General features: G+C 39.6%; 1 protein-coding gene across 21 annotated transcripts in view; it reads left to right on the forward strand.

The window, feature by feature from the left end:
- Positions 1 to 1,962: 1,962 nt before the first annotated feature.
- The window catches only part of MPDZ (multiple PDZ domain crumbs cell polarity complex component), a 101,959-nt gene continuing 77,264 nt past the window's right edge, over positions 1,963 to 26,657 (forward strand). For 11 of the 21 annotated variants that reach the window (XM_042013212.1, XM_042013216.1, XM_042013217.1 and 8 more), the window contains exons 1-8: positions 2,389 to 2,480; positions 10,444 to 10,514; positions 11,101 to 11,267; positions 17,724 to 17,945; positions 18,881 to 19,020; positions 20,983 to 21,196; positions 23,447 to 23,575; positions 24,793 to 24,996. In XM_042013212.1, coding sequence (XP_041869146.1) covers positions 10,499 to 10,514; positions 11,101 to 11,267; positions 17,724 to 17,945; positions 18,881 to 19,020; positions 20,983 to 21,196; positions 23,447 to 23,575; positions 24,793 to 24,996 — 1,092 coding nt within the window. In that variant the 5' untranslated portion in view covers positions 2,389 to 2,480; positions 10,444 to 10,498. Of the gene's footprint in view, positions 2,298 to 2,386; positions 2,481 to 3,083; positions 3,172 to 10,443; positions 10,515 to 11,084; positions 11,268 to 17,723; positions 17,946 to 18,880; positions 19,021 to 20,982; positions 21,197 to 23,446; positions 23,576 to 24,792; positions 24,997 to 26,657 lie in introns of those variants that run through there. The other 10 variants (XM_042013204.1, XM_042013207.1, XM_042013211.1 and 7 more) reach the window with 5 other exon arrangements.

Raw genomic sequence — 26,657 nt, forward strand, 5'->3', positions numbered from 1 at the left:
AACCCACACTAAGGAAATTATTAATACTTTGTGACCCTCTTTTTCTAGGAAGGGGCTGGAGAGATCTTACTTTATAACAAAAGGAAGAAATAAGTAAATACAAATTGCTGATGTCTTTCAAGTTAACTTTCTAAAGCTAATACCAGTTATATCCACAAGACCAGGTGTGTACTCCAAACCCTAACAATTTGTTTTGCTGTTTGCTAGAACTGTGCCTGCATGGCTCTTCACCAGAGGCATCAGCTACTGCGGACAAGAGCTCACTAGGTTACTGTGTTACAAATTCCCATTACAGTTTTATGTTTATTGTATGCAGAGTTGTATGTTCACTGAGAGGGCTCAGTTTGTGTGTACAGCTATGTTGGCATAATTATGCAAATATTTTTAATACAGGCAAGGCCTAAGGTAGCCCAATGGTCTGAACTTCAGTAACTATCGTCTACTTAATATATACTCCAAGGACTTGACAAAATCTGAATATAATTTAAAATGTATTTCTACTTGAGAATAGCAGCCTGTATGTTAAAAAACTTCTGAAAGGTATATCCCATACAAAGCCAAATTGCACCAGGAAGAAGTATTATGCAAGTAATGCTGTTGTACATCAGGAGTCCTGTTGCACCTAATTTTGCCCAGTTTTTTGTCCAAATAGACTTAATAGAATCACTGTATTTTGTTTCAGTTGTATGCCATGGTTAAAGCCTGAGCAACAGGAAAAAATTACAATAGCTGTCTCATTTTGTACTTATCTAATCAACTGTGGCTTATTCATTGAACAATGATACATGGAAACAAACTGTAACTTATTTTTAAGACTTTATTCTGGATTTAATAAAGGTTCATGTAACACACAAAGTTGGTAGGACAGTTACAGAGCATTCAATGTCCTAGCTATAGCAGAGCCTCTGTTTGGTTAAAAAGCAATATGCTTACCAGCACATGCCAGACTGAACAAGGGAACAAGGGAAAAGAATTACTTTTCTTAGTTAAAAAGCAGAAGAACTATTGTTAAAAAGGCGTAATTACATGCATATTTCAGTATTTAGCAGAGGAAAAGGCAGCTAATCATTTGGAGTTTTTCAATCCACCAGCTATAACAAGAGCAAGCAAGAGAAATATTGTTTAGTGATTCAAATTTTTTTCAGAATTCAATTTTCTAAATAAAATTAAAAATGTACAAAGGGCTGGGTTTCTTAAAGTTTACATGTTAAGTGTCCTGCTAATTAAAGTTTTTGTAGTGGGATTGCATTTATTGATACTCTTGAAAATAGATAGGGCAGTATTCCATTCTATCTTCATAACATTAGGTTTCCTTAAAAAGTTTGTGTGACCAAAAAAACCCCAAAAAAACAAGCCAACAACCAAACACTTCCACCCCCTTCCCCCTGAATATGACGACACTTAAGGTTAAAATCTGTTTGGAAAAAGAACCGAACCAAGCCAGAAGGCAACGAGACAAACAGCTCACGGAGCTTCTGCAGAGCCAGAGTCAACATGCCTGGTGGACAGCCGGGGTCCATCTCCCTCTGCAGGGGGTTTACCTCAGCTGAGCCGCCTGAGAGCATCTACATCAAAAAATTATCTTCTGTAAAGGAAAAGGTGAAACCGTGACCCTGATGACATTTGCTAGAAGTGAAGTTAACAAACAGCAAAACAATTACACTTTTAGCTGAACTTATGTTTTGGGGGGTTTTTGTGGTCACTGCAAACACCTCTGCATTACGTGCTTTATTCTTAGACATATATATATATGAAAGACACAGCACATTTCTTACAAAATTTTAGTTAACACACTAACCAGCCGCTGCATCGAGGGAAGAGCCATCCCTTCATTAACTCTGTGACCTTATAAATAATTTTGTCTAACTTCATCATGTGTTGTTTGTTGATCTTGGCATTTTAATTTTTTTTAACAGTTCCAAACATTTCCTATTTTCCTCCCTTCCAGGCCAGGCTCATCTTGTTCCACCAGAAGGGGTATGGCTGATGGCCGGGCTGGCAGCAAGCGGGGCCAGGCCCGGCCGCAGGCAGCACCGCACCACCGGAGAGAGGCAAGGGCCAGCCTGCCGCCGCCTTCACTTCACGGGCGAACCGGGGAGGTAAACCGGGACAGCCCGGCTCCCCCGTCTCATCTCGGCAAGGCGTGCACTCCGGCATCTGCGGGGAGACAAACTTTGAGGGCAGGGCCGCGACGCGACAGGCCGGGAGAGACGGGGCCGAGACCCCCAAGCGTGCCCCGCAATCCCCTGGACACCCCCGCCCACCGTCGCTGCGGGCGGCCGCCCCAGCCCGCCCCGGTGAGACCCGCGGGAGGGGGGTGCTGCGGCGGCCCGGGGGGGCGGCGGGGCAGGATTAGGTTTCAGGCCGCCGGGGCGTGCCCGAGCGCGCTGCCCCCGCGGCGCGGCTCGCTCAGCGCCGCTACTCGGGCGCGGGAAGGGCGGAGAGCGGGGCCGGGCGGCGGGGCCCGCCGAGCCGCTGGGGTAAGCAGGGTGCTGGGCCGGGCGGCGGGGAGCGGGGGGAGCTGGCCCGCGTCGTTCTGTGGGGATGCGGACCGGGGAGGGTGGGGAGGGCCCGCCGCGTCGCTGGAGTTTGAACGGCCTTTTAAAACGCGTTTGTCTCTCCAAGTTTTATTTATTATTGTTCATTTGATCCGACGGGTTTTGCCGGGGGGGCTGGAGGAGGAGAGAGGCCGTGGAGCCGCGGGCGGGAGGGCTGAGCCTGTTGCTGTGTCCCGGCACATCCCCCTTTTCTCGCCCCCAGCCGGCCGCGGGCGGTGAGAGCGGCTGTGGGGGTCGGGCTGGGTCGGGGTTCCGGCCTGCGGCGGGCGGCCCGCGCCTCGGGCGGCCTGGCGGGGCGTTGTCCTCACGCAAACAAAAGCCGAACCTCCCCTGATATCCTCAGGGAGCCTTGCTGCCCGTTCGCGCATTCCGTTTTCACCCCCTGCGAGTGTTTCGTGACGGGAGGAGGTGTCCTCATCTGCCGCCGTTGCCGCAGACCTTGCGGCCGGCACTTGCGGGCGGCGGCGGCTGCGGCGTTGACACTCGCTGGGAGCCAGAGCCGGACCGGAGGCCCCGGCGACGCTGGCGGTGTCCTCCGGCTCCAGACGGGGCGGCGGCCGCGGCTTCTCGGGACTGGTACCTGCTACCGTGCTGGTGTCGGCGCTCCCCGCAGGTCCGACCCCGCTGTAGCGCTCCAGCCGCTTCCCCGTGCGCGTTTAAACGTAACGGGGTTGGCTGGGGGGAAGCGGAGGGCGAGGGGCGCCCGCGGTTGTACCCTTTGATGAGTTCGGGTGCGCAAAGAAAAGGCATGGTTCGTTTCTCGTGTCCCCCCTTGCTCCCAGCACCTCCCTAAGTTACTGGAAAGAGTAGTAGGAGGAAAGAAAAAGAAAACTCACAAAGCCGACCTTTTGAACTCCGTGTACAGCACTTAACAAATTTGGTTTGCCACTTGGCTGAGAAATGTTGTGGTTTTATTTTTGTTTCCTTTTCCTTGTCGTTTGCTTTTGTAAACACTGCCTCGTCCAGGTGTATTTTTGTGCATGTAGAAGATTTTTCAGGCGTATTTTAATACATGTAGAAGATTTTTCTTACTATAAACTGTTGGATAGAAAACGTCCTTACTGGCTTTGGTGCCAGAGGGGGTGTCAGGAGTCTGTCACTGTAGGAGAGCAGTGATTTACTGAAATCAAGCGGAAGGGTCTGAATTCTGCAGTAGCGGAAGTTCTATTGTGTGATGTCTTGTGGTTTCCATATCACCACTGCGTTTTCCAAGATAACAGCGACTGGTTGGTAGGGAAGAATCTAAACTGGAAAAGGGGAAAGTGGTAAAATAGTTTTTGGGCGTGTTACTTGATGCTTCTGTGGAAATTGAAAGTAATTGGAACACTAGGAGAAAAGAATGCAAGTGGAAAATATCTAAGGACATACTCACCTTAACAAGCAGGATTTTTTAGACAGAGAACATAAATTTTCTTTATTGTTACGCATTTTTAGCTTGCTTATTTTTATCTCTCCCATCTTGTTAACAGTAACATGCATGTAACATTTAGTGATTAGACTGGTGTTCCTAATGGCATTCTTAGTGCTTTGAAGAAGCTTTTCGCTAGGAACTGGATACATTCTCCCCTCTTCTCACTAGGAAAGTTGAATGAGTATCAGCACTAGGGAAAGAGAACTGCGCTACTTACATACTAATGGATGATCTTTTTGTTCCACCTGGTCCTGGTCTGTGAATTCTTCAGAGGGGAATGTCTTACAGCTTCTCAGTCATGCAGATAGCTGTAGATGGTTTTAACAAGTAGTACTTTACTCAGTATATTGAGAACCATTTTAAAGACCTTTTAAATCTCTGCTCCGTGTTTCACATTAAAAAAATTCTAAAATTCTGTGTAGTGCGCCCAGTACATTTTCTAATTGGCTTTATATTTGAGCATTCTGGTGAAGCAGTTTTGGCCAATACAATGCCATGCTGGCAGGATACTGTATCATCATTGATGAGGATAGTTTTGTTTCACTGCTGGTGTTCCCAACAAGTCAATACAAAAATATGCTGGTTTTGCCTAGGCAATATTAAAGTATTTCTTTTGTAGGCTTTTCAGACCCTGTCCTTGCATCTGAGATCCCTTGCACAGTGGTCTTGTTACACAGTGTTATGATTTTCTGTATAAGTCACTTGTTACTGTCACAATACACAAAGAGAAATTTACGTTTTCAGTTTGTAGGGAACTTGGTGACTCTTTGTTGATGCTTACTGGCAGCTGTTCAGAGAGGCTTTGTATTTATTCATTTATGTATGCTGTTTTCACCTCTGTGAAGAATCCAGTATACATTGAGGTGCAACTGCTGTTACATCTATGCTTCATCAGGTTTAATTGAATTTAATGAATATGGTAATCAATTGCCTATGCTTGAAAACATAAAGAGGCAATATTAACCATACCTGTATTTCATTAATTCAGTATATTTAGTGTCCCATAGATTCTGCATATGCTAAAAAGTTGCTTTTCAGTTTCTGAAGCTGATGTAGAAGGATTCCAATTGATCTTAATTTAAGATATTTACTGAAAAAATACTTTTTTTGTAAAAGATGATCTGTTTGTTTCATTAACAAAAAAACCCCAAACAAATCCCCCCCGAAACACCCTATTTTGTTGTTTTTGGATTGCTCTTTACAAATCGCTTTTGAATACACTGTATCATACACATTTATCAGTAGGTGAAATCATTATGGATAATTCAGGCCCATTTCCCAGTTGCAATTATTAGTTGAATGTCAGTTAACATGGATGTTATATCTTATGCTGATGTAGGTCTTCTTACAGTGTTACAGAACATTATTAATTATACACAGTGAACAGATTGCCAGTTCATGGCATTTTTAAGTTTCTTTAATATATTAGTGTGATGTGTACAGAAGGTTAAAAGTAGTTGAATGTTCAAAATCCTGTTTTCATAGTTTATTCAAAGTACATGATGCTGTTCAGCTCTATCACAGAACTTCTCTTCAACTGAGCCTCTACATCTCTCTATTTTTGATGCATTTAACATTTTGCTAAATTTCAAGAGGCTAGTAATGTCCTTTCAAAGTGCTTAGTCTTAATATAAGCTGTGCAGTACTGCCTTTTTATTTCTGCTTTGAATGTTTCAGAACAATTTTCATTAGCATAGCTTTTAAATGTAAATGTCAGGCATCTCTTGCTTGCTTGTTACATTCCAGGTAGTTGGTGGAAATCTGCTTTGTTCCTTGTGGAACAGTGCACATTAATTTTGCTTGTATTAAATCCTTAATTTGGATCAGTTCTGTCTTTTGTCATCCAGAAGTCCTCAGTTTAGAGTCTCTTGGCTGATGTAAACAAGTGGTTGATGTTAATTTGGCAAGCTTGCATCCTGTCAATAAAATGGTAGGCTAGCCTTTTTTCCCCTTCTTTCTTCCTGTCCACTTTTTGTTTATTCTCTTTTCCCTGTTGGTCATTGCTCTCTGGCATTTATTTTCACACCTTTTGTGTGCTTAAGAAAGTGCTGTATGCAACAGCAAAATTGCATTTGTGACAGTGGAAAAATACCTAGAAAAAAATATGTAGTAAAGCATGAGATCTTTCCACTTACTGTGAATAGTTTCCCCTGCCTGAATTTTGACCACCTTAGTTCTCCTCCTGGTAGTAGCCAGCATTCAAGAGGTAACTGGGAAAAATGGAAGAACTCTTAGAATCTGCAGGCAAAGCAGAAACTTTAGCAGTAATTAGTATCTCCCACTTCCTGCGTGGTTTTGTTTCCATTCCTGCACCACACAGTGCTAATGCAATATGCCTATTTGAGTGATAGCCAGAGAACTGGGGAGGAAGATGACATGGGATAAAAATCAAGTACTAAAGGATATCTCTAGCACAGACAAATCCAGGCCAAAGTGTTGGATTAGCAGTTTCAAAATACTCTTTTTAGCAGCTATAAAATGCATGTTGTGGTTACCTTGCTGCTTAATTGAAATAGATTTAATTTTAATCTCATGCAACTCCAAGCCAAAGTTTGGGCCTAGAGATCACTCTTAAGATAGGCATTTCCTCTGTATCCTCAGAGCGCTTCAAGTAATGCAGGAGCTACAGGGCAAAGCCTATTACTGTGTTTTCTATCTTTGTCATTTCATGTTTCCTAATCCAGGGCTATGAGCATTAGCTTCCAAGGTATTATCTGAAATGGCTTTTCGAAATAGTAGGTGGAGTATCTGTCAGTGAAACAGAGTAGGTTTCCTTGTAGAAACTAATCAGGTGTGAAAGAATGATCAATGGAAAAGGGTCATCTTTCTATTTTTGTGAATCTTTTGTCTGTTTAGCTAAATGCCTTCTGTGATTGCAGTGGAAAGGTGGTGATCAAATAAATTTTGGACTTTTTAAAAAATTTTGCCACCTGTGAATTTATTGTTTCAGAAGTGGACAGAAAGAAACCAGAGCTGCAACATGGCAGCTGTTTTCTGGCAACCAATGTTGTCAAAGAAGGGTAGCATAAAGAGTGGCGAAATGTGTATATAACATATTTTTGTTCATTAGCATGAGAAGTATCAAATTTCAGAAGTACAAACTTGAAAGGGATCATCTTTAACTGTCATTTATTCTTGGAGACAATATGGCACGTTTGTCACCACATACCTGTCTAAAATTACCTGTGTTGTCTATTCTAATGTTCTAACGCAGAAGGAAAAAGAGAAGATGATGAGGCTTGAGATTTTGTCCTTTTTTTTTTTTTTTTTTTGGTTTGTTTGGCTGTTTGTTTTTGTTTAGTCACAGCTTCCAGCTACCTGTGTCTTTAGAACTTGAAAGTAAATTTAACTTGCTGTTTGCTTAACAGTATTTCTTCAATTTACCAATAAAGTCTTAACTCATACAGCCTGTTTTCTTATTACTGTGAAGAGATTAATGAACTTTAGCATTGAAATACAAAAATAGTTAAATCTACTTTGTGCTAAGCTAGTAAGCTCTTTGAGGTATGAATATTGTTGTATCATGTATAGAAGGGCTGGTTTTGGCTTCAGGTTCCTGTGATACAGACTGCCAGGAAACTGCAAAATGAGAAGATCAGAACAAAACTTCCCACTGTACATCTAGAAATCTGTGATGCCATTATAAAAATATTCACTATTAGCCCTTTCAACTTGTAATCATGCATGCCACTCTGCTTCTCACTGGCGTATTATTGCTAAAATACCTAGAAGCAAGCTGGTTTAAAGGCCAGGGTGTCCTGTAGTGGGTGGTGGTGTTTATGGATATGTCTCTGCAGTGCATTTTGGACAGATGTGTGGTTGCTTCTCCAGTACTTCCACTATGTTAATGTGCCACTAAGCTGGTGCTGACAGATCCCACTTGTTAGCGTGGATGTGGCACAGCAGGAGCAGTCACGTGGCTTTTTGCTATTTCAGAGTGCAGGCAGAGCAAACAGGGGTCATCTTGGCCTGCAATGCTGGTGCCTCAATGCATTGTGTCTGCCTCAGAGGAGATATCTGAGGGAAAATATTCTGATGACAGTTTTGGTCTTGCTCATGCTTATTGCTGCAGTCCACAGAAGCATTAAGCTGGCCAGCTGGGGAGGGGTTCCCTGCTAATATAAACACAAATAAGGAGAAATAAACCGAGAGTTCAAAATGGATTTGCTGATGCTGGCATGACACTAGAGCAGTATTCACGCCTCTCTCTGAAGCATGAGGTAAATAGAAAGTATGTAATGAGTGTCTTAGCAGAGCTAAGGACTTCATTTCATTGCAAATTAGACACCATAATCTCAACCTACAGATACGTTTAGAACTTGTGTCTGCTTTTAGAATCTTCTGCTATAAATTGTTAGAATTCATACCTTCAGGATTGCATGAACACACTGGAGACCTTGGGTGATGTCACTTGTAAAACAGCACAAGAAGAATGAGATTTTAGGCAAATTGAGTCGTAAGTTAAAGCAATATCTAGCTACTCCAAAAAACAGAGACATTTTACAGCTGCATCTCTTCTTGAGGTTGTTGCAGAGCTAAAGCAGAACACTGATCCTGTATTTTCCCTCAGTAGTTTCATCTGTTGAGCATATGATGTTACGTGCTTGTGCATATAGTGCTGTGATACATGAAATGACTGAAAAATACTCCTTTTCTAATTTTTTGTGTAGTTCTCTGGTTCCTTCCACTACACAGCCCCAAGAGTAGGTATTGAGAAAGAACTGGAACAGTGAAACAGGAAAGCACTGCTTTGACTGCCATTGCCACTGAGGAAAACATCTACAGAGATGACATAAATGCTTCTATCTTTAAATAGGGGCTCTGAGTATAAGTAATAGTAGTTTTTTACTCTAGAAACAAAAGCTATGGGTGATTAAGGTTTGGGGAAGTCAGCTTCCTTCATGATGTTTGAATAATCTCATCCAGCCCTTCCCATGTAAAATAGACTTCATTTTGTCCTGTTTTGTAGAGTGACAAGGTGAAAATACAAGTTATTTGGATTGTTTTTAAGATCTGGTAATCACATGCTGGGATTTTGCTTGCCAAGTGAGAAAACAGATTCTTCATAAAAGCTTATTTTTATTTAAAGGCATAATTTGGATCACAGAGTAACATTACTTTGACAAAGTCAGGTTTAAGGGGTTTGAATTTTGTATGTTGTCCTAAAAAGGATGATCAGTGATTCTATATCAATGAACTGTTAAATTCAAATTCAGTCTTCAGAGAGGTTGTGGACTCCGCATTCCTGTAGTGAGCTGGATGGGGCTCTGAGTATCCAGATATAGTTGGAACTAGAGGATCTTTAAGGTCTCTTCAAATATAAACTATTCTGTGATTCTATGAATAAAACTGATAGGAAGCTTCAAGCATACTGAAACTAGGGAAGTCATATTAATGGAACTTGAAACCATTTTAAACCCATTTGGTTTGCTTTTTCTGCACAAACTGCAAACAGTATAGACTTGACAAAATGATCGGGTTCTATAAATAATGATCCTGTTAGGCTGTCTTATCCAGCGATCTGCCAACATCAATCCTTTTCCTCTTTTTATCCAAAGTTTCAAGAAAAAAATGACTTTTCCTGAGTGCTTAGAGATCACAGCTCTGTACGTTTTTAAGTTCTCCGGATTCAAGTTTGGATGCTATAATTAACTGTTTTCTTCTATAAAGAACACAAAAGCACGATTGTGAAAGATAAGATCAACAGTTCATATACCTGCAATGATACTTGAACTCCTCACTTCTCCTCAGCTATCCATCTCCATCAAGCATGTTGTATCACTGCAAATTTCTGAGCAATTGCAGGTGTACGTTTTTAAAAAGCCCCAAAAACAACAAAAAAGAAAAGGCAAAGCAATTTCAGAGTTTCTTCCTCTTAGTGTAGAATTTCCTTCCTGGAAACCCACGCTGATGAATACTCAGCTATCGTCCATACCTGAATCTCAATTCCAGTGTTAATAGTAGAGCCTCTAGTGTGAGAGTTCTGCAAGCCTGTGGCCTTGTGATTTATATGACTTTTCTTTCAAAAGTAACTGTAAAAAATGTGCTGTGGCTCATGAACCTGAAATTGTCAACACAGAGCTTGAAAACTGATCCCACAGGGAATGTCTTTTTGTGAATCACTGAAAAGGAAAGCAATGAAACAGTGTAAAATATCAGTGTCAGCTATGATTCATAGCGTCTGATTAAAGCAGTGTGGGTCATGTTGTGCAACAATATGCAGACAACAGCTTTGATATGGAAATGCAAAAATATTACAAAGATATTCCTAAAGCAGTTTTCAGGAAGGTTTGGAGCACCAAAGTGAGTCAGAATATGGTCACCTTTGAGGTTATTTCAATTATCTGTGGAGATAGGTTTTTTGTGGATTGTTATTTTGATGTTTATTGCTTTCAAAAGTCAAGCTTTTTTCTTTCCCTTCAGAGCTTAGTGTTTTTATTATTGTGACCTTTTTTCCTTTCTGTTATTTTTCAGGGAAATATTTACTGTCTCTTTCCAATGTTGAAATAGAAGCTGAGAAGCAGAAAACATGTTGGAAACAATTGGTAATCTTTTTTTCATTTATTTCACAGTATTTTTGTGGCCAAATCAAGTGTGTATGAGAGATTTGGGACATTGGTATATACTACTGAGAGGGGTTTTGAAAAAAATTATCTACTGTGCTTAGAAATGCATGTTTTCTTTGGGTTTTTGTATTTGAAAACAAAAGTTGTACAATCGCATGCTTAGTGTATTTAATTTCTAGCCTGTTGTCTTGATTTAATTGTTTTAATCTTTTCTTGAATTAAAAGTTTGCATGGAAAAGACAAATGTTTTCTATTATGACTATTTATTCCACTATTTATTTACAGTGGACTGTAGCCACAGTTCCTGTAACTGAATTTTAATGGAGGCTCTTTCATTTTTGTAACCCACTTCTTGATGGACAAAAATACAGTTTTCGTTGGCTTCTGTTTTGTGCTCTGCCTCTGACTTCCTGCTTCATTAGACATGTTTGGGCTGGGATTTTTGTTCAAAACAGAGCCATTCAAGTTCTCTGTAGTTTGAACAGTAAAGAGGGTTACATATAAACCTGTTACCTTGTGTGGCTGTTTCTAGACTGCTACTGACTAGGAATGATTATTGCTACAGATACACATCGGGCCCTCCAGGCCATGGAGCGGTTACAGGCAAAACTTCGGGATCGAGGTGATGTTGCAAATGAGGAGAAACTGAGCTTATTAAAATCAGTGCTGCAGAGTCCTCTCTTTAACCAAATTCTGAACCTTCAGACTTCTGTTCAACAACTGAGAGATCAGGTAGGAAAAGCAGTCTTTCAAGTGAAAGGGAAAATTTGCTAAGGTAATGTAAAGATGTGTGTGTTTCTGCTTGTTGAACAGTGAAATAGCTTACACTAAACATCCGATCCGAAGGTTTGGGGACATACACTATTGACTTTTTGGGTCTTTGTTGAGGCCATATTTTGTGTATGTGATTTTTATGTATATGCTCATTACTTAAAATGTGCAGGGTAGGGAAATGGTGATATGGGGTGGGGGGTTAACATAAAGCTTTCTTTCTCTGCCCTTCAAAAGGAGCATGTTTTCCAAGAGTCTAGGACTTTTTTCTATGAGCCTTTTATTGCTCTTTTGTGTCTTACGCTGCTAAAATGAGGTTGTAGATGGAAACTATGGAATGGTTGACTTCAGAAGGACATGAACATCTATTTTGTACTTTGTACGGGAATAAAAGATCAAAGAGAAGCCAGAACTCCTGCCTCCTTTTTGCTTCCTCAGGGTATTAAGTATTAATTTTCTGCATGTTTTCAATGAGCTTGAGAAAAGGGTCAGCAGCTTGGCTATATTGACTTTATTTGTTGCTATAATTTTCTTGTCAACAGAATAAGAATTTGAAGAATATAGAGAGTAGTTCAGTAACTGAATTAGGACTAAACTGTGTATCTGGCTTTGCAAATAGTTGTTCCTGTTGACTCCTGCAAGATGGGCAGCTCTGTGTGGTATGCAGAATTGCTGAAGTGGGAGGGAGAAGACTCTGCGCATGGACCTTATCATCAGTGTGGAGCCACATCTGGTCTCTGACCAGACTGTGATGAGGAGGATTCTTCACAGTCCTCATAGTCCTTAAGCTGTGCGGCAGACGAGTGCACTGTGGCCCTTTCTTGCTTCTCATGGATCATCATGATGCTATTTTGCACAGACAAGAAATGCCCGTGCTGTATTATCACTATGTTTTTCAGATTTTGCCTGTTTAGTATCTAAAGACTTGATGATATTGGAGTCATTTTAAAAAATCCTGGGGAAAAAACTGTCCTGAGGATTTGTTTGCACTTTGAAAATGTGTTTGTTTTGCTCTTTGAAAATGAGAATTTAACAGTGACATCTAGAAATTGTGTGAATTATGTGGTGAAGACCCTGGGAGCATTTAGTGAGAAATAAAAGTATGCCTGAAACATTAATAGAAGTTTGGTGAAATGACAAATTAAATTTTCACTTCTGGACATTTGCTGTGAAATTAAAGGATGGTTATCTTTTTCAATACACTTGCCTAAATTAGAAAATGAAGCAGCTGATACTAGGGTGGGTAATTTAAGGCATGTATTTTTTAAAAAGCAAATAATAACTTCACCTTCTGTCCTGACTCTGCAGGTTTATCTGCAAAATAACTTCAGTGGTCTGTGAATGTTGCATGGCACATACCCTGTCTAGTTGACAGGGGAGCTGTTTGGATGTGAATTCCCTTTTTTTATGTGTGCTTATATGAAGACTTACACATGTAAATATATGTTTCCAGCATTCTTAGATTTGTGTCAGCTCTTTTCCTGTATTTTCTCTGTAGGATTTCTTCCCTAGAATATAACATGAGATGGTCTGGTTTTTTTTTGTTTCATTTAAATATTTATAAAGCTTACTGAAACAGAACAAAGAATAAAAGCATGAAATAGGCAGTTATGTTAAAAAAAAATTTGTATTTTAAAAGGTTCACTTTTGAGGATACCCTTCAAGGACACCCTTTTTACAACTGGCAGGGTATTGTGCTCTTGAAACTCTTAAGCTACAGGTTGATGAAAACTGCAAGACATGTGAGTAGTGACCAGGTTTTTTGGCCAAGCTGTGCCAGACTGAGGAAGGAGACAAGTTGTGTCCCGAGCAGTTGCAGTCAGAGCTCTGTTTGAGACAGGATGACAAATAGTGCTGAGTTGTGCAATGACGGGATGTTGCAGCCTCTACCCACTCGAGACTAAGATGGCTAGTTTTTTAAAGTTTAATGATGAGCTGCAATGACAGTTGAGTAGGGGTTTGATTCTTCTCAAGGTGAAGTATGACAGTCTGTTTAACTGCTCCTGTGTTTTTAATGAGTTTTTAAAGAGCTACAAGACTACTGCAAAATTCTCAGGGAGGTCATCTTTTAGAAAAGTATAGATTGAAAGAGGGGATGGGACCACAGAAGCCAGAATGGCAGTTTACTTTACAAGTCAAACAGATTCCTTGCAAGTATCCCAGCAGAAGTAGATCAACCAGTGAGACTTCATTATGGGCTTCTAGGGATGTCAATAAATTTGAAGGTAAGGATGTATTCCTGGCTTGAGGCACTGTGTCTGCAAGGCATAGAGATGATAGTAAAAGTCCTACCCTCTGTTTGTGCAGTGTGTGGCCAGAGTGGTATGTTGCTTTATCTTGAGGCATGGTGCTAAAGTCAGCAAATCTGATGCCTTGGTTCTTATTAGTAGGTGCTTTAAAGTTGTGTGGTTTTTTTTCTTAAATGAGCAACCAGTATTTGTTTGCACTGCAAAACTGTCATTGTGAAGTTAACTGAAGTGGAAAAGTCTAGGCACAACAAAGGGATGTTTTTGTTGTGAATTACTGTTCTGACTTCACAAGTCACTTGAGCTGGGGACCACTGAAGGAACCAGGTTTTCCCGTCTCTTTCTGTCCTTGTTCTTCAGTGAATGCTTGTTTTCTCATGCTGAAGAGCAGTCTTGTTGTTTGAAGATAAGGAAGAGACAGAGAAGAAAAGTAGAGATTGTGGTGTATTAAACTTCTCAAAAATATTTTATTTTCTTTATGAAATATTTTAAAGAAAGTGCTCAGACCATACTAGCATTCCTGTGCTGATTCTCTTCTACTCCTGTTTGTCTCTCACATGTTCACCTCCTCCTCCCCACCTCCTCCTGCCTCCTTCCTGCTCAGAGCTCTGCCAGAAAAAAATATCCTGTGGTTGGACTGGATGGCAGGGCTGCATTCCTCAGTTTTGGTTTTTAGTGTGGTGGTTTGGGGTATTTTTGTTTGTTTGGGTTATTTGGTGTTTTTGTTTTGTTTTTGTTGTTGTTGCTTGTTTATTTGTTGTTGTTTTGGTTTATTTCTGTTGTTGTTTTTTGTTTGTTGGGGGTTTTTTTAACTTGTGAGTATGACCATAGTTTTTCCTTCACAGTGTAGTGGTGGGTAGTAGCTGGGTGTCAGTGCTAGAGAGGGTTTAGGGAAGAAGTGAGAAAAGTCTTTTCATATTGTCTGTGAACACTTGCTTAACTCTGTATTTTGCACAAATAGAGATGTTTAGTTCATGTTTTGAACCCCTTTTGGCAACAATATTGTTTGCTCTGTGTTTTTAAATGAAGTGATCATAAAAAAATACTGATTTGGGATCTGGTTCATCTGCTCTGAGGATGGAGTCATAAAGGTGCACCCAGCAGAGTGATGCCGGTGCCAGTTCCTATTCCTGGGAGTCCAGGGCCTTTCCCTCCTGTTGTGCTTGCATGGCCTCTGGCTTGCACTTTCTCAGTTCCAGTGTGATTGCTGTTGCAGCTGGCCTTTTTGCTACTCAGGAATCTTGCAGTCAGTCTTGTGCTTCTTGGGATGTCCAGGACTGCTGCTCAGTAGCTGGAGTGCAGAAATACTGAAAATTTCTTTTTGTCTAAGTTGAGACCTAGTAATGCTGAGGACATTGCTTTAAGTGTTGATACACTGCAAACATGGCTTATGTAGTTGCTTATGTCTTAAAAAAGTATTTTGAGCTACTGCATGGAAGCACAGCTTGATTGTATTTAGTGTCTGTCTGTGTGACTAAAACATAAATTTTGTCATACTCAGTGTTATTTATGAATTTTTCTTTTTATCTTATGCAAATTATGTCCACGTTGAAGATGTTTCATACCATAAGGAGAAAGCCAATTAAGGACAAATGGCATAAGCCAGTTTATAAAACAAAGGAGTAATGTTTCATACAGTAGTTATACAATCACAATGCTATAAAGCTACTTCTGAATGGAATTAGGGTGATTGTAAAGTAGTACAGTTTATAAGTTATGAAAAATACTTCATTTCAAGATTTGCACTTGTGGTTTATTGCTCCCCCTGGAATGACCTATACTTCTGTGGTTAGCAAGAATATATAGCAGGTATTCTCTGCTTTTTCATGCTATAAGCCTGGATTTCAGGAGGCACATGGAAGAGAGTAGTCGTCACATTTTTGGTTAAAATTTTTCTCCAAATTTTGAACTTCTACCTTAAGTACTACTGTAAATGTCATTATAAATGTTTTTATAGTTTTTAAAGTGTAACCACGTCTGTTTCAGAAGAGGAGATGTGAAATGTGAGGTTTTTGCACACACATGCGCACACGCGCACACACACACACATGAAACTTTGTTAACAGTTTAACATTTTTTCTTTGAGTTTATTTTTTTCATAGAGTTTCAGAGGTCAGATGACACTTTATGTGATGTTGGCTTAATGTGCTAAAGCACATCCTCCACTGAACATGTGGCTATGTTTGTTTAAAAAAGGTGTGATGAAAATGAGGTGTTGCTGTCAGTTGCTCTTGATGTGACTGTGTTCAATACTGTGTTGTAGCTGTGCTGTTGTACTGAAATTTTGAGGAGAAGCTTTTAAAGTTCAAGTTAAGCTAGTGTGAATTGCAAGGTTATTTTTTCCTTTTCCTGCAGTATGTGTAGTATGCAACACTTCTTTTCAGTGGTATTTTTACCATCATGCAAATAAATACAATCCAATGTTTTCAGAATAATGGAGTTGCTACTTAGTTATGTGTCTTAGGAAAACATGAACAACTTCCATCTTTTGCTTTGAAAGGCAGAAGGAATGGGAGAAGTTGGTCAGTTCCTGTATGTCTCCACTGATGCTCCAGCTCATACAAGTATGGAAAAAGGATGAAATTTCAAACTGAGAAAGTGGCATTATATTGCCAGTTCAAACAGGATTTGGTCAGTGAAAACATACAATGTAAAACTAAAACAATTAATCGCCCTGTAACTACTTGTATTTCAGCATGAGAATGTGCAAGTTCTCTACCAGTGAGAAAACCATCATTCCCTAAGGACATTGCCTTATCTTTTTTGAAGAACTCCTTCAGTACTGAGTAGAGAAAAACGGTCACAATTTGTTTGAAACATAACCCAAGTGATTCCTCACAAATACAGATAAAAAACATAATCAAAATGATATAAAAATCACTGAGTTCCAAAAATCCGAATTTTCTTCTTTACAGTTTTTTATGTCAGAGCAGACTTAAAAATCCTGTTGAGAACTTTCCTTTCCAGTTGCATTGTGGTATTTTTTTCTTTAGCTTGAGGGCCTTCCCAGGCACATAACTTGTTCAACAAATTATGTTTCTTTTATTGCATTTTCCTAAAACACTCAAATGAGATGGAATTGTATGATGGAGAACAGTATTGACCTTTTAATGATTGAACTGTTGGAGGATTGATATGATGAACCTAATAGAAGTAACATGCTTGAAGAGTTGAGACTGGTAGACATTTTAGAATATGTCTACTGTTTTAAAATTTTTATTGATACTTGAAGTTTAAAATATGACTTAAGGAAGAGGAGCCTTAGGTTTCTGTATTGTGATGCAGAATGCTAGAAAGTGTGCATCATAAAACTATGAAAAGTGTTTGAAATTGCAATATGATGGTTAGTGTGCTAGGCAAGTATGAAGCAAATTTATCTGGAGTAAAGCAGTACCAATTGACAGTCCACAGGCAAGTGGGATGAAGGGCACATGAGGGTTTCTGCTTCACCTGAGCTTTGTATTGCCAGCAGCCATTCATTTGATTGCTTGGCACAGGTCTGCTTGAAAAGAAGTGATTTACTGTGGCTGTGCTAAATGGAGAATTTTCTTATTTTCTTTTCTGTTCTAAGAAAAGTGTGTTGTAAAGTCTGTCTGTGTGAATATATGATTTTGACTTTCAGATCAGCCTAGTGATTTTAGCCTTGTTCAGTAATATTATATTTAATCCTAGCTCATGCAGATAGTCACGTTGGTAGCTATAGTACATAGTGATGCGGAAACTCTGACCAGTGAAATTTGTTTTCTGTGTAGCTGTGAGATTTCCTTATTTTTTCATCAATATACACATACTTTTTCTTTTTCTTGTAAAATAACTGTGGGGGTTTTTTTCCTTAAATACTGATACTTAGAAAAAGTTTGTTCCTACTTGTTTACCTCTAACACTGTGGTGGAATTTTTCAAGATGCTATGTTGATGGGAACTGAAGAATTTTAGACAGTGTGGAAAATAATTTTAGGTTGTTCTCATCAATTACTTTTGTGTTTTATGCTTGTAGTTCACAACTCTACATTGAGTATAAATATTGAAGATAATTTTTCTTCTTAACATGTCTGTTAAAAATTGCAAATTGGAATTTGAAGTACTTCTAATGATCAATTGGCTTATGATCTTACCTAATGAGAAGGTTTCTGCTGTGCCTATAGATCCGTGTTGCCTTCAATCTTTTACAGGTAAACATTACACCTCCCATACATTCCAGTGGTGAATTCCCTCAGCTTCTCCATCATGGTGTGAACGTGGGGTCCTTGCCACTTAATGAGTCATATTTGTTGGCTCAGCAGAATGGCAGTCCAGCTAATGTGCTAGAAGCATCAATGAGATCCATTACGCCTCAGATTAATGGGAAGTTCTCTAGTGATGACTTTGAGCAGCTGATCAGAAACATGTCCCAGGTAACCTTGTCATATAATAACCACAAAATATGGATTACTGATTACCTGAAGATTAAGATACATGATATTTATTTAAAATCAATTGAGTTACTACACAAACCAGTGCTCACTTACTGTATAATATAAAAGTAACCTTTTAGTTTGAGAAACAATTAGTAGATGAGAAGGCAGTTGAAAAACTGGCCCTTATATTGTCACTTGTGAACTACTGTCCTTAGCTGACCAGTGTGTGTGTATTACAGATCAGCATGCCATTATTTTTCCATGCTCATTGTAGAATTGCTGCTCTGTGCATGAGGGAGATATACTATATGAGGGAGAGCATGTTCTTGTATGCATAATTAATGAAAGCTAGTTCTGTGACTTTGTTGGAAATAAAGTGGAAAATTTTGACCTTGTTATGCATTGTTCTGTAATCTTACTACTTTCATGTAGTAGGCAAAAATGGTGCATGAGTCCCTTCAGTGGCTGGAGCTGGGAATGCCCAGGCATATATCCTAGGATTTATCTATTAAATCTGTAATAGAGCAGCATTGGAGACATCTAATGGTGTTCAGGAGAGCCTTTTGAGTAGTCTAACTTTTTTTCATCTTTCTGAAATTCATCCTCTTTTCCTGGTTTTGCTTGAAAATTGTTCTGTACTCTCTAAAATAGATCTATATCCTACTTCAGTCACTACCAAACCAAAACTCTTCATATTTATCTTTTATTTCCTGATTTCCTCTTCTGGGTTGTAATAATATTTATTTCTCAAATATTTTCTGTATGATAGCAAGAAATGGGAAATGAACAACTCTGTTTCAGTTATTAACTTGTGTGGTCTTGCCCAGCTGTAGCTGTAATTAGAAATTAATTTCCGAGTTGTTTACCACATTTATTATTACTGCTTTTCAACATTTTTAACCTTTGTTCATTTTTAACCTTTTGCTGAACAGGGTCGACTTGTTGAGACAATTGACCTTACTAAACCTCTAAGTGGTGGTCTGGGCTTCAGTGTTGTGGGACTCAAGAGTGAAAACAGGGGAGAACTAGGAATATTTGTGCAGGAAATCCAGGAGGGAAGTGTGGCACATAGGTAAGATTACTACTGAATATTTTACTATACCAAGTGTTAATGTGACAATGCAGTTCAGTTGTGTTAGTGCTGTTACTTCTGTGGTACAATGGTGTGTTTCTCTCCATATTCTGAGCATCATTACAGATGTAAAATTACTTGCCACAATTTATGTAGTGTTGTAACAGGCATCGTATGAACTGTTCTCAATTTATGGAAACTACCAATGTCATTTCCCTGGGGTTTTTAAATAGGAAAAAAAGGGAAGCTACTGTTCTATGTCATTTCTTTTAAAGTTGGAATACGTATTTTGCTGTCCTTGAATTCACTGAAGAACAATATGATGCACAAAAGTCAGCTGTATCTGGCACTGTTACTTGTTAGGTAGAGTCCCATTGAGCAGGTGTGAAACCCAGCCTTAAAGTCAAGCAAGTCTTGGCCTAAAGTCAGGGACATTCACAGAGCTATTCAGCTGATATTACAGAAGCTCAGCAATCATGATAGCTTGAACTCAGATTCCACAACTAATGTTGAGAGAAATGCCCAAAGGAGTACACAAACTCAATGGTAAATGGCAGCAGCACTGGTTTTACTGCAAACTGGTGAGGTGTGTCACTGATCAGGATCCTGGCCCAAACTGCTTTGTGGTATACTCCGTATTTTGTGTGGGGAGGCTGAGTCATATTGGTGCTGTTTCTCACCATGCTTTAGGGAGAAATTTTCGGATTATTTGTGATCTGAGCACTGTAAGTCTAATAAGAACATGGGCAAGACAGACAAGAACATGGTCTACAGAGTTAATTGCAGTTAATCAGTTACAAAATGTGACATGCTTTCTATCTCTACAATATTTTTGGCTCTCCCTAAATTCCACTTTCTCTTTTTGTTTGTTTATTTTTGTTTTGGTTTAGGTGGTTTTTTTGTTGTTTTTTTTTTTTTCTGTTCGTTTGTTTCCTTCCCATTTGAGAGATATTTGCTTTTACCTCACTTACTGCTTGGAGGTGAATCAGGCCCTGCCTGATTCACTGTCAAAAAAGGAACATTCAACAGCTGTTACAGGGCTTATAATAAGTTTTTGAGAACACTCTGAAAAACAGTTCAAATTCACAAGTGAAATGCTATGGGTTGAAGCTAAATAGTCTTTTTCCTGGGTGCTCTACCTCAGTTTCTACAGTGTAGGTGCTCACAAAAGCTGGAGTAGTAGAGATCCTTGTTTTCCTTGCTGCCCTTTGTTTTCAAAGCATTGCCACTTTGGGATGCAAAGAAGTAGTGGAGGAAAGAGAGGGTGATTCAACTGTGTAGGCTTCATACACTTCCTTTGGAGTAGATCTGGGGAAGGACTCAGTATGTAATTTTACAGTGATGCTTCCTTTGTCAGAAAGTGAAGGGGATTTTTTTGATTTGTTCAGGGCTTTTTTCCTCTTTTATAAAAGGGCTCTACTTTATCATTTTTGTTCTGTTTCTTTCTTTGTCCTTGCTTTTTTCTTTTTTTCTTTTCTTTTTTTTCCCCTTGTTTTTCAGCAAAACCAAGTTTGTTTCTGTAACATATTGATGAAAGTATGTTCCACTCCATGGTTTGATGAATATTCAGTATGGGCGCACTGAACAAAGTGGGGCACTTGGTCTGTAAAGCAAGAGGCTCAAAGTCAAGGATAAACATAAGTTCCCAGGCTGTGGTTGGGAGCGACTGAGATTAATATGCTTAGTCTCGCATGGGGGTTCAGGGAGAAGAAAGCTGGCTAGGGGGTAGTAGCCAGGGGAAAGTGGCAGTGGGATTAGCTTCAAAGGGAGTGATCACCAGGGTGCCACATCAGCTCCTTTCAGCAAAACTGCAGGGGGGGACTAAAAAAGTGGGGGGAATAGAGACCAGGTTATTAAAAATACTGGAAAATTGTCAAAATATTGCAATTTCTGTGGCAATGCTTCCTTGATTTTTCTTATTTATTTTGTCATCCCCTTTCCCCGTTTACACCTATGTGACAGAGATGGAAAGCTGAAGGAAGCAGATCAAATCCTTGCTATTAACGGACAAGCCCTTGATCAGACAATTACACATCAACAGGCTATCAGCATTTTGCAGAAAGCAAAAGATAATGTCCAGCTAGTTGTGGCTAGAGGCACTTTTCCTCAGCTCATCAGTCCTGTAGTTTCCCGATCTCCATCTGCTGCTAGCACAGTTTCAGCCCATTCCAACCCGGTGAGTATATCCCAAACGTCTGTGTATTCAGTTCTGTGCAGTCATGTACTTACTGCATATAGTCTTTTGAGTTATTTTTTGTAACTTATATGTACATTACTTCACAGTTCTTGAGGTTTTTCTTCTGTTTATCTTTATTGTACCTTTTCCCTACAAAGAGTAGAAAATAGTCAGGCTTTCTGGGGGAAAAATCTTTATCTTGGATGTATTCCTTCTTCCCATCTGTCAAATTATCTGTATCCACTAATGCAAATACAGCATGTTTACCTTAGTTGATTGATGTAATGACTAAGGCATGGACTCAGACAGGCAGGGAATCTGAGATATTTATTCAAAGGAGTGAAGCTGGTTTTTTACACTTCTTCAAGACCCAGTGTTTCCTTATATGGTATTTTTCACTAAGTGACCTATTACATTGCCATGTCAGTAACACACTTTCTTAATGTCCCTATATGGGGGTGATCACTCGCTGTCCACCCTGTTCTGGCAGGCTCCTCTCCACAGGGCTCTCCCGTGTGGCTTCTCCTCCCCCCAAGGTCAAGTGGAGATAAGTTTCTTTGTCCTGTCATGGTGTTCTGCAGGCACCTCCCACAGCCCGCAGTTCAATTCCATCCTGTCTCTTCCTACACTTGATGAAGCTATATTTTGAGGTTTCAGTAAACGGGATCTTTTTTTCTTTGCCTTCTGTTTGAGCAAAGAATTTTTGAGGCATTGTAATCTGATCTGCACTACCAGCTGGATGGGTGCTTTTGTGTTTGTTTCTCTGTTGTCTATTAGCATGGGGGCTCCAGTAAAGTTAAAAAATGCACTTAAGGACTCCCCAAAACACAGCCCTGCTACAATGCCTTTCTTTTGAGAGCTTTTGCACATCTAGGTGTAGACAACACAGTTCAGAAACATGGTGATAGTAACGTACTTTCTCTTCCTCTTATCTTACTCATGTAATGGCTTGTCCTGGGATGTAACAATTCATATTCAGTTTCTGTAGGTTTTGCTGTTCAGTCATCTGTGGCCCTTCTTTAAGGGAGTCAATTATCAGAAGTATAGAGAGCAATCAGTCTGGAAAAAGGAACTGTTCTAGTGTTTTTTAATCATTAGCATAAAACCTTTAGTGAAGGAATGTCAGAATTATTCTTTTTACCTGTGTGCAGGAGTGCAGCTGACTGACCTAACTTTTCCTGCCAGCACATGGGAGAAGCCTGTTCTCCTGCAGTATTGCTGTGGCACACTTCTTTCTCTATGCGATTGCCTCTGTATTCACTGAACAGTTTCCCTTGCTTGAAAAGATGCTCCTTACAAACATGCCACAGCTGCTGCTGCTTTTTTTAGCATGCCTTTCCCAACTCTCGTGTTCTCTTTGCTTTCAAGTGCAGGACACTAGGAGCCATTCTTTTTCCTTCAGGCTTTGCTTGATTTATGTTAAGACTGAATTTCCAAACAGGTACCACAGGGCTTTGAATTTGCAATGCCTTGATTATTCCAAAATAAATGCTTATTTCAAGAGTGTACCTGGTGCAGCACCAGCTGCAGTTTTAAATTTCAGATGAGTTTGCTATGTGAGTTCTTCTTCAGGAGAAATAATACCATGAGCTTCCAGCTGTCTGTTCAAGCAGTGCCCCATGCGAGCAAGTTAGCATCTGTCTTTCTTTCCGAGCAGTTTTGCTCCTGTCAGAACACAAAGTCTGTCATCAGAGCTACTTTATTCTAGTGCTGTTGCCATCAGACAACCCAGAAGTCTTTGTTCATTACATGGGGTAATTCTGCTGATACCTGCCTCACAATACTTGGTGCTGCTTTCATCCTTAAAGATACTGAATTGGGATTTTGCTTTCTCCTGTGCTTTGTTATAATGGCTGATGTGAACATGCACTTATCTGAAGATTTTAATTTCCAGTCCTTTGTGGTTTTCTAGCAGCAGTATTTTCTGACTGCAAAGGGGCATGAAGGTGGGCAGCCCTAGGTTGCTGCTTAAATTCATTCAGCAAGTTCTTAAAAGGTCTTACCCATTACCCAACTCTGGTTTTATGTAATATTACACCTAATACTAATTGTTAAAAAGGTATTATATGTACATCTTCCTCCAACCTTCCATTCTCAGAAACAGGCTCAAGAAGTAAGAGAAAATAGTTCGCAAGTTCTAACATGTGTGTTAGCAGTTTGACTTGATAATCTTAAAGGTCTTTTTACACCTGAACAATTCTATGATTCTATGTTTTTAATCATTTACAAGCTTATATTTATTCCTTGTAGGTTCACTGGCAGCATGTGGAGACCATAGAGTTGGTGAATGATGGCTCAGGTCTGGGATTTGGGATAGTGGGAGGAAAGTCAACTGGAGTGATTGTTAAAACCATCCTCCCAGGAGGGGTGGCTGATCAGGTAAATTCAACCTACCTCTCTGTTACTGTTCAGTAAGGTGTGAAGTTACTCTTTACTTTCATGGTCAGACCAAATAGTGGTAGCTTTTATCCAAATAAATGTAAAAAAAAGAAACAGTAATTACTGAAATTTTTCCTCTGTAAAGGTGTGTTTAGTGCAGGAGTCTCTGCATTTAAATGTTTAAGATGGATTAGGCTCTAAATCACATTTTCAAATCTGTAACATTATATATGTTTTGTGCATATGCATTTAGAGTCTTAATTCTTTCATGAATGTGCTGGTTGTAATCAGGGGTAGAGGGTACACCAAACATTGACTTGCTGTGCCCTAACAGCTAAGAGCATCTGCTTTTCTCCACTGAGCTTACTGAAGCTTGGAGCAGGTATGTGGCTTCATGTGTCTGCTTCAAGACACAGGCTCTGCTCTTGCCTGAAGGGCTCATGTGAATTGAATTTGGTTATCACAGCTTATTTTAAGCTTGTTCATTGGACAGGTACCTAGGACTGCACTAATGATGGTCAAGGGTTGAATAGGCATAGAGACTGGTCAATCTTCCAACAAAAGCAGTAGAGGTCTGATAACACGGCCTGGACATGCATGAACAGGATTTACTGCTGCTCTCTTTTCCCTGAACCAGTAGATAGGTTCCTTTTACAAGCCTGTCTCTGTAATACTCATCATATGACCTAAATTCATGTGAAGTTTTTTATTAATTAAGGGTAAATCAGTAAGACAGTAAACCCGTGTAAAGCAATACAGATAGCTGGATCACAGTAAGAGAGAAATTAATTTTATTTTGAAGTCATGGTTAATCCTGTTACTACTACTACTAGCAGTTTTTTTAGTAGCAGTGCAAAGCTGAATATATGTTTGCATGATGTCTTTTGGAAGTGTGCTTGGAAATGAAACCCAAAGTTCTGCCATCTACATGCAGTTGTTAAACACCAGTAGGAGTAACCATAGCTAAATACAATTTTTCTCTGTGCTTGCGTGACATCTTGAAAAAGGATCTCCTGGATATTTCTGGGGAAATTACAAGTAACATTAGTGAGCCATTAGGCAACCTTTTGTTTTCTGTGTTACCAAGATATTGACTTGGCATCCAAAAAAAGTTGCCTGATTCATATGTCTTAAAAGTGACTAAAGCTATGTGCTCTTTTTCTAATTGTATGGTAAATGGGAGAAATGGCATTTTTTCATCATTATTTTTCCTTCAGCATGGGAGATTGTGTAGTGGAGATCACATCTTGAAAATTGGTGATACAGACCTAGCTGGAATGAGCAGTGAGCAGGTGGCACAAGTTCTAAGGCAGTGTGGAAATAGAGTGAAACTGCTGATTGCAAGAGGTCCTGTTGAGGAGCCACCTCTACCAGCAGTTCCTCCAGGTACACCAGTACCAACCTCTACAGCAGAGAAACAGGTAAGCAACAGTGAACATATACAACCCATTGCAAACTTCCTTTCTTTTTAACTCCTATTTGAATGTCTTTTGTGTTTATGTTCTCAAAATCTTGGATTTTCTTCCCCAGTAGCACTATTCTCATCTGACAATCTAGGAGAATTTAATTGTAATGAGTTTGTAGTGCAAGGAACTGTATTCTTGAAGACTTTTGGGATTATGGCTTAGGACTTCCATAAATACAATCTGATTAACAACTTGTTCTGGGTTGCTTGTAAGGGTATGTTATTATATTGGGACAACTGAAGCAACACAGTCTTTTGTTCAGACAGAACTAGTTGACTATTTAGTATTTCTCTGTCTGCCTGCCTTTTTTCTTTCCATATAGTTTCATCTGTTCATCACAACTTTCCTCTCTATGCCAACCAGCACACAGACGCTAATTCTTCCCTACATCGCCTGGCATTGCTCATTTGCTAGATGTTTACTAAAAAAAGTCAGCCAGCTGCTACCCTTACTCCCCTGATGATAATTGTACTCTGTATTGTTACTCATCTACAACTCTCAGCCACTTAAAAAATGCTGTAAATATTATCATGACTTGTCAGCTCAAAACCTCTACAAAATAGGTAATTTGCATCTTTGTAACAGAGTCTGGTTTCATGGGAGTCAGAAACAGTACTGTTTTGCTACATATGGCTATGATCAGATACATTAAAATGTGAGTATCTGAAGTAAATTTATGACAGAAGAAAAAGTTTGTTGTTTTTGAGCCTACCCCAGACAGAATTTTTTGTTTTACTTTTTCCTGTAGTTTTTCTACACATTTTCTTCCCAGTTACAATGTAGATTTGAGATAAGTCACGTCAGAAGAGAAAACGTCCTTGCAATTTATGCATGATTGTTACCCAACAATTTATGATGGTGATACTATCATTTTGTCTCTGTCCATTATAATGATATCTGTGAAAACCTAACATGTATTCATGCCCTGTTTTGTAGCTGTAAGGCAAAGAAAGTTAATTTTAACATGGAGGCTCCTGAGCATCGAAGAGGAGAGACAAACTGGTACTTTGGTGTGCTTACAGCACTCAGAGGTGTAAAACCTTTCTGCATTTTAGATAAAGGGATTGATAATTAGCCCTGCTATTTCTTGTCTGAAATGCATCTCTCAAAATAAATTGAATTTGGTAATTTAATCTGTGTATATTTCTATAGTATTTGCCTTTTTGAGGTTATGTGATGCAATGTTAAAAGATGTATCTGCAGCTGCAGAAAAAATACGATTTCTAGGACTGACGAAATAGCTCAAAGCAGCAAAGGGGCACAATTTGAGGTTTTTGCCACCTTCCCAGTTTCCATACTTTTCAATACCTCTTTCCTGGTACTTATGTACTGGCAGGAGGCAGGCTATTTTTGAACTGCTTCTGCTTATACAAAGTCACATTCTTGGAAGGAGCACCTTTTTAACTCATGCAAGACTCATTGATTTGGGTCTGGAGTAAAGATGATGATGTGAACAACTTGGTTTTTTAGTTTCTTCCTGTCAAATATGATTTGGGTGGAGTCTTCGTGATGCTCTTAAAACTATTATTGAGACCAGAATGGCTTTGCAAAATGGGCAGTTCTTGTCATATTACCTGCAGATGTCTATCCTGTAAAAATTCATGAAGCTGTAGAAG

The sequence above is a fragment of the Corvus kubaryi genome, unplaced genomic scaffold (genome assembly GCF_017639235.1).
Source record: "Corvus kubaryi isolate FWS band 111438036 unplaced genomic scaffold, C.kubaryi_AGA036_p1.0 split1-37296, whole genome shotgun sequence".
In the NCBI taxonomy this organism is placed as follows: domain Eukaryota; kingdom Metazoa; phylum Chordata; class Aves; order Passeriformes; family Corvidae; genus Corvus; species Corvus kubaryi.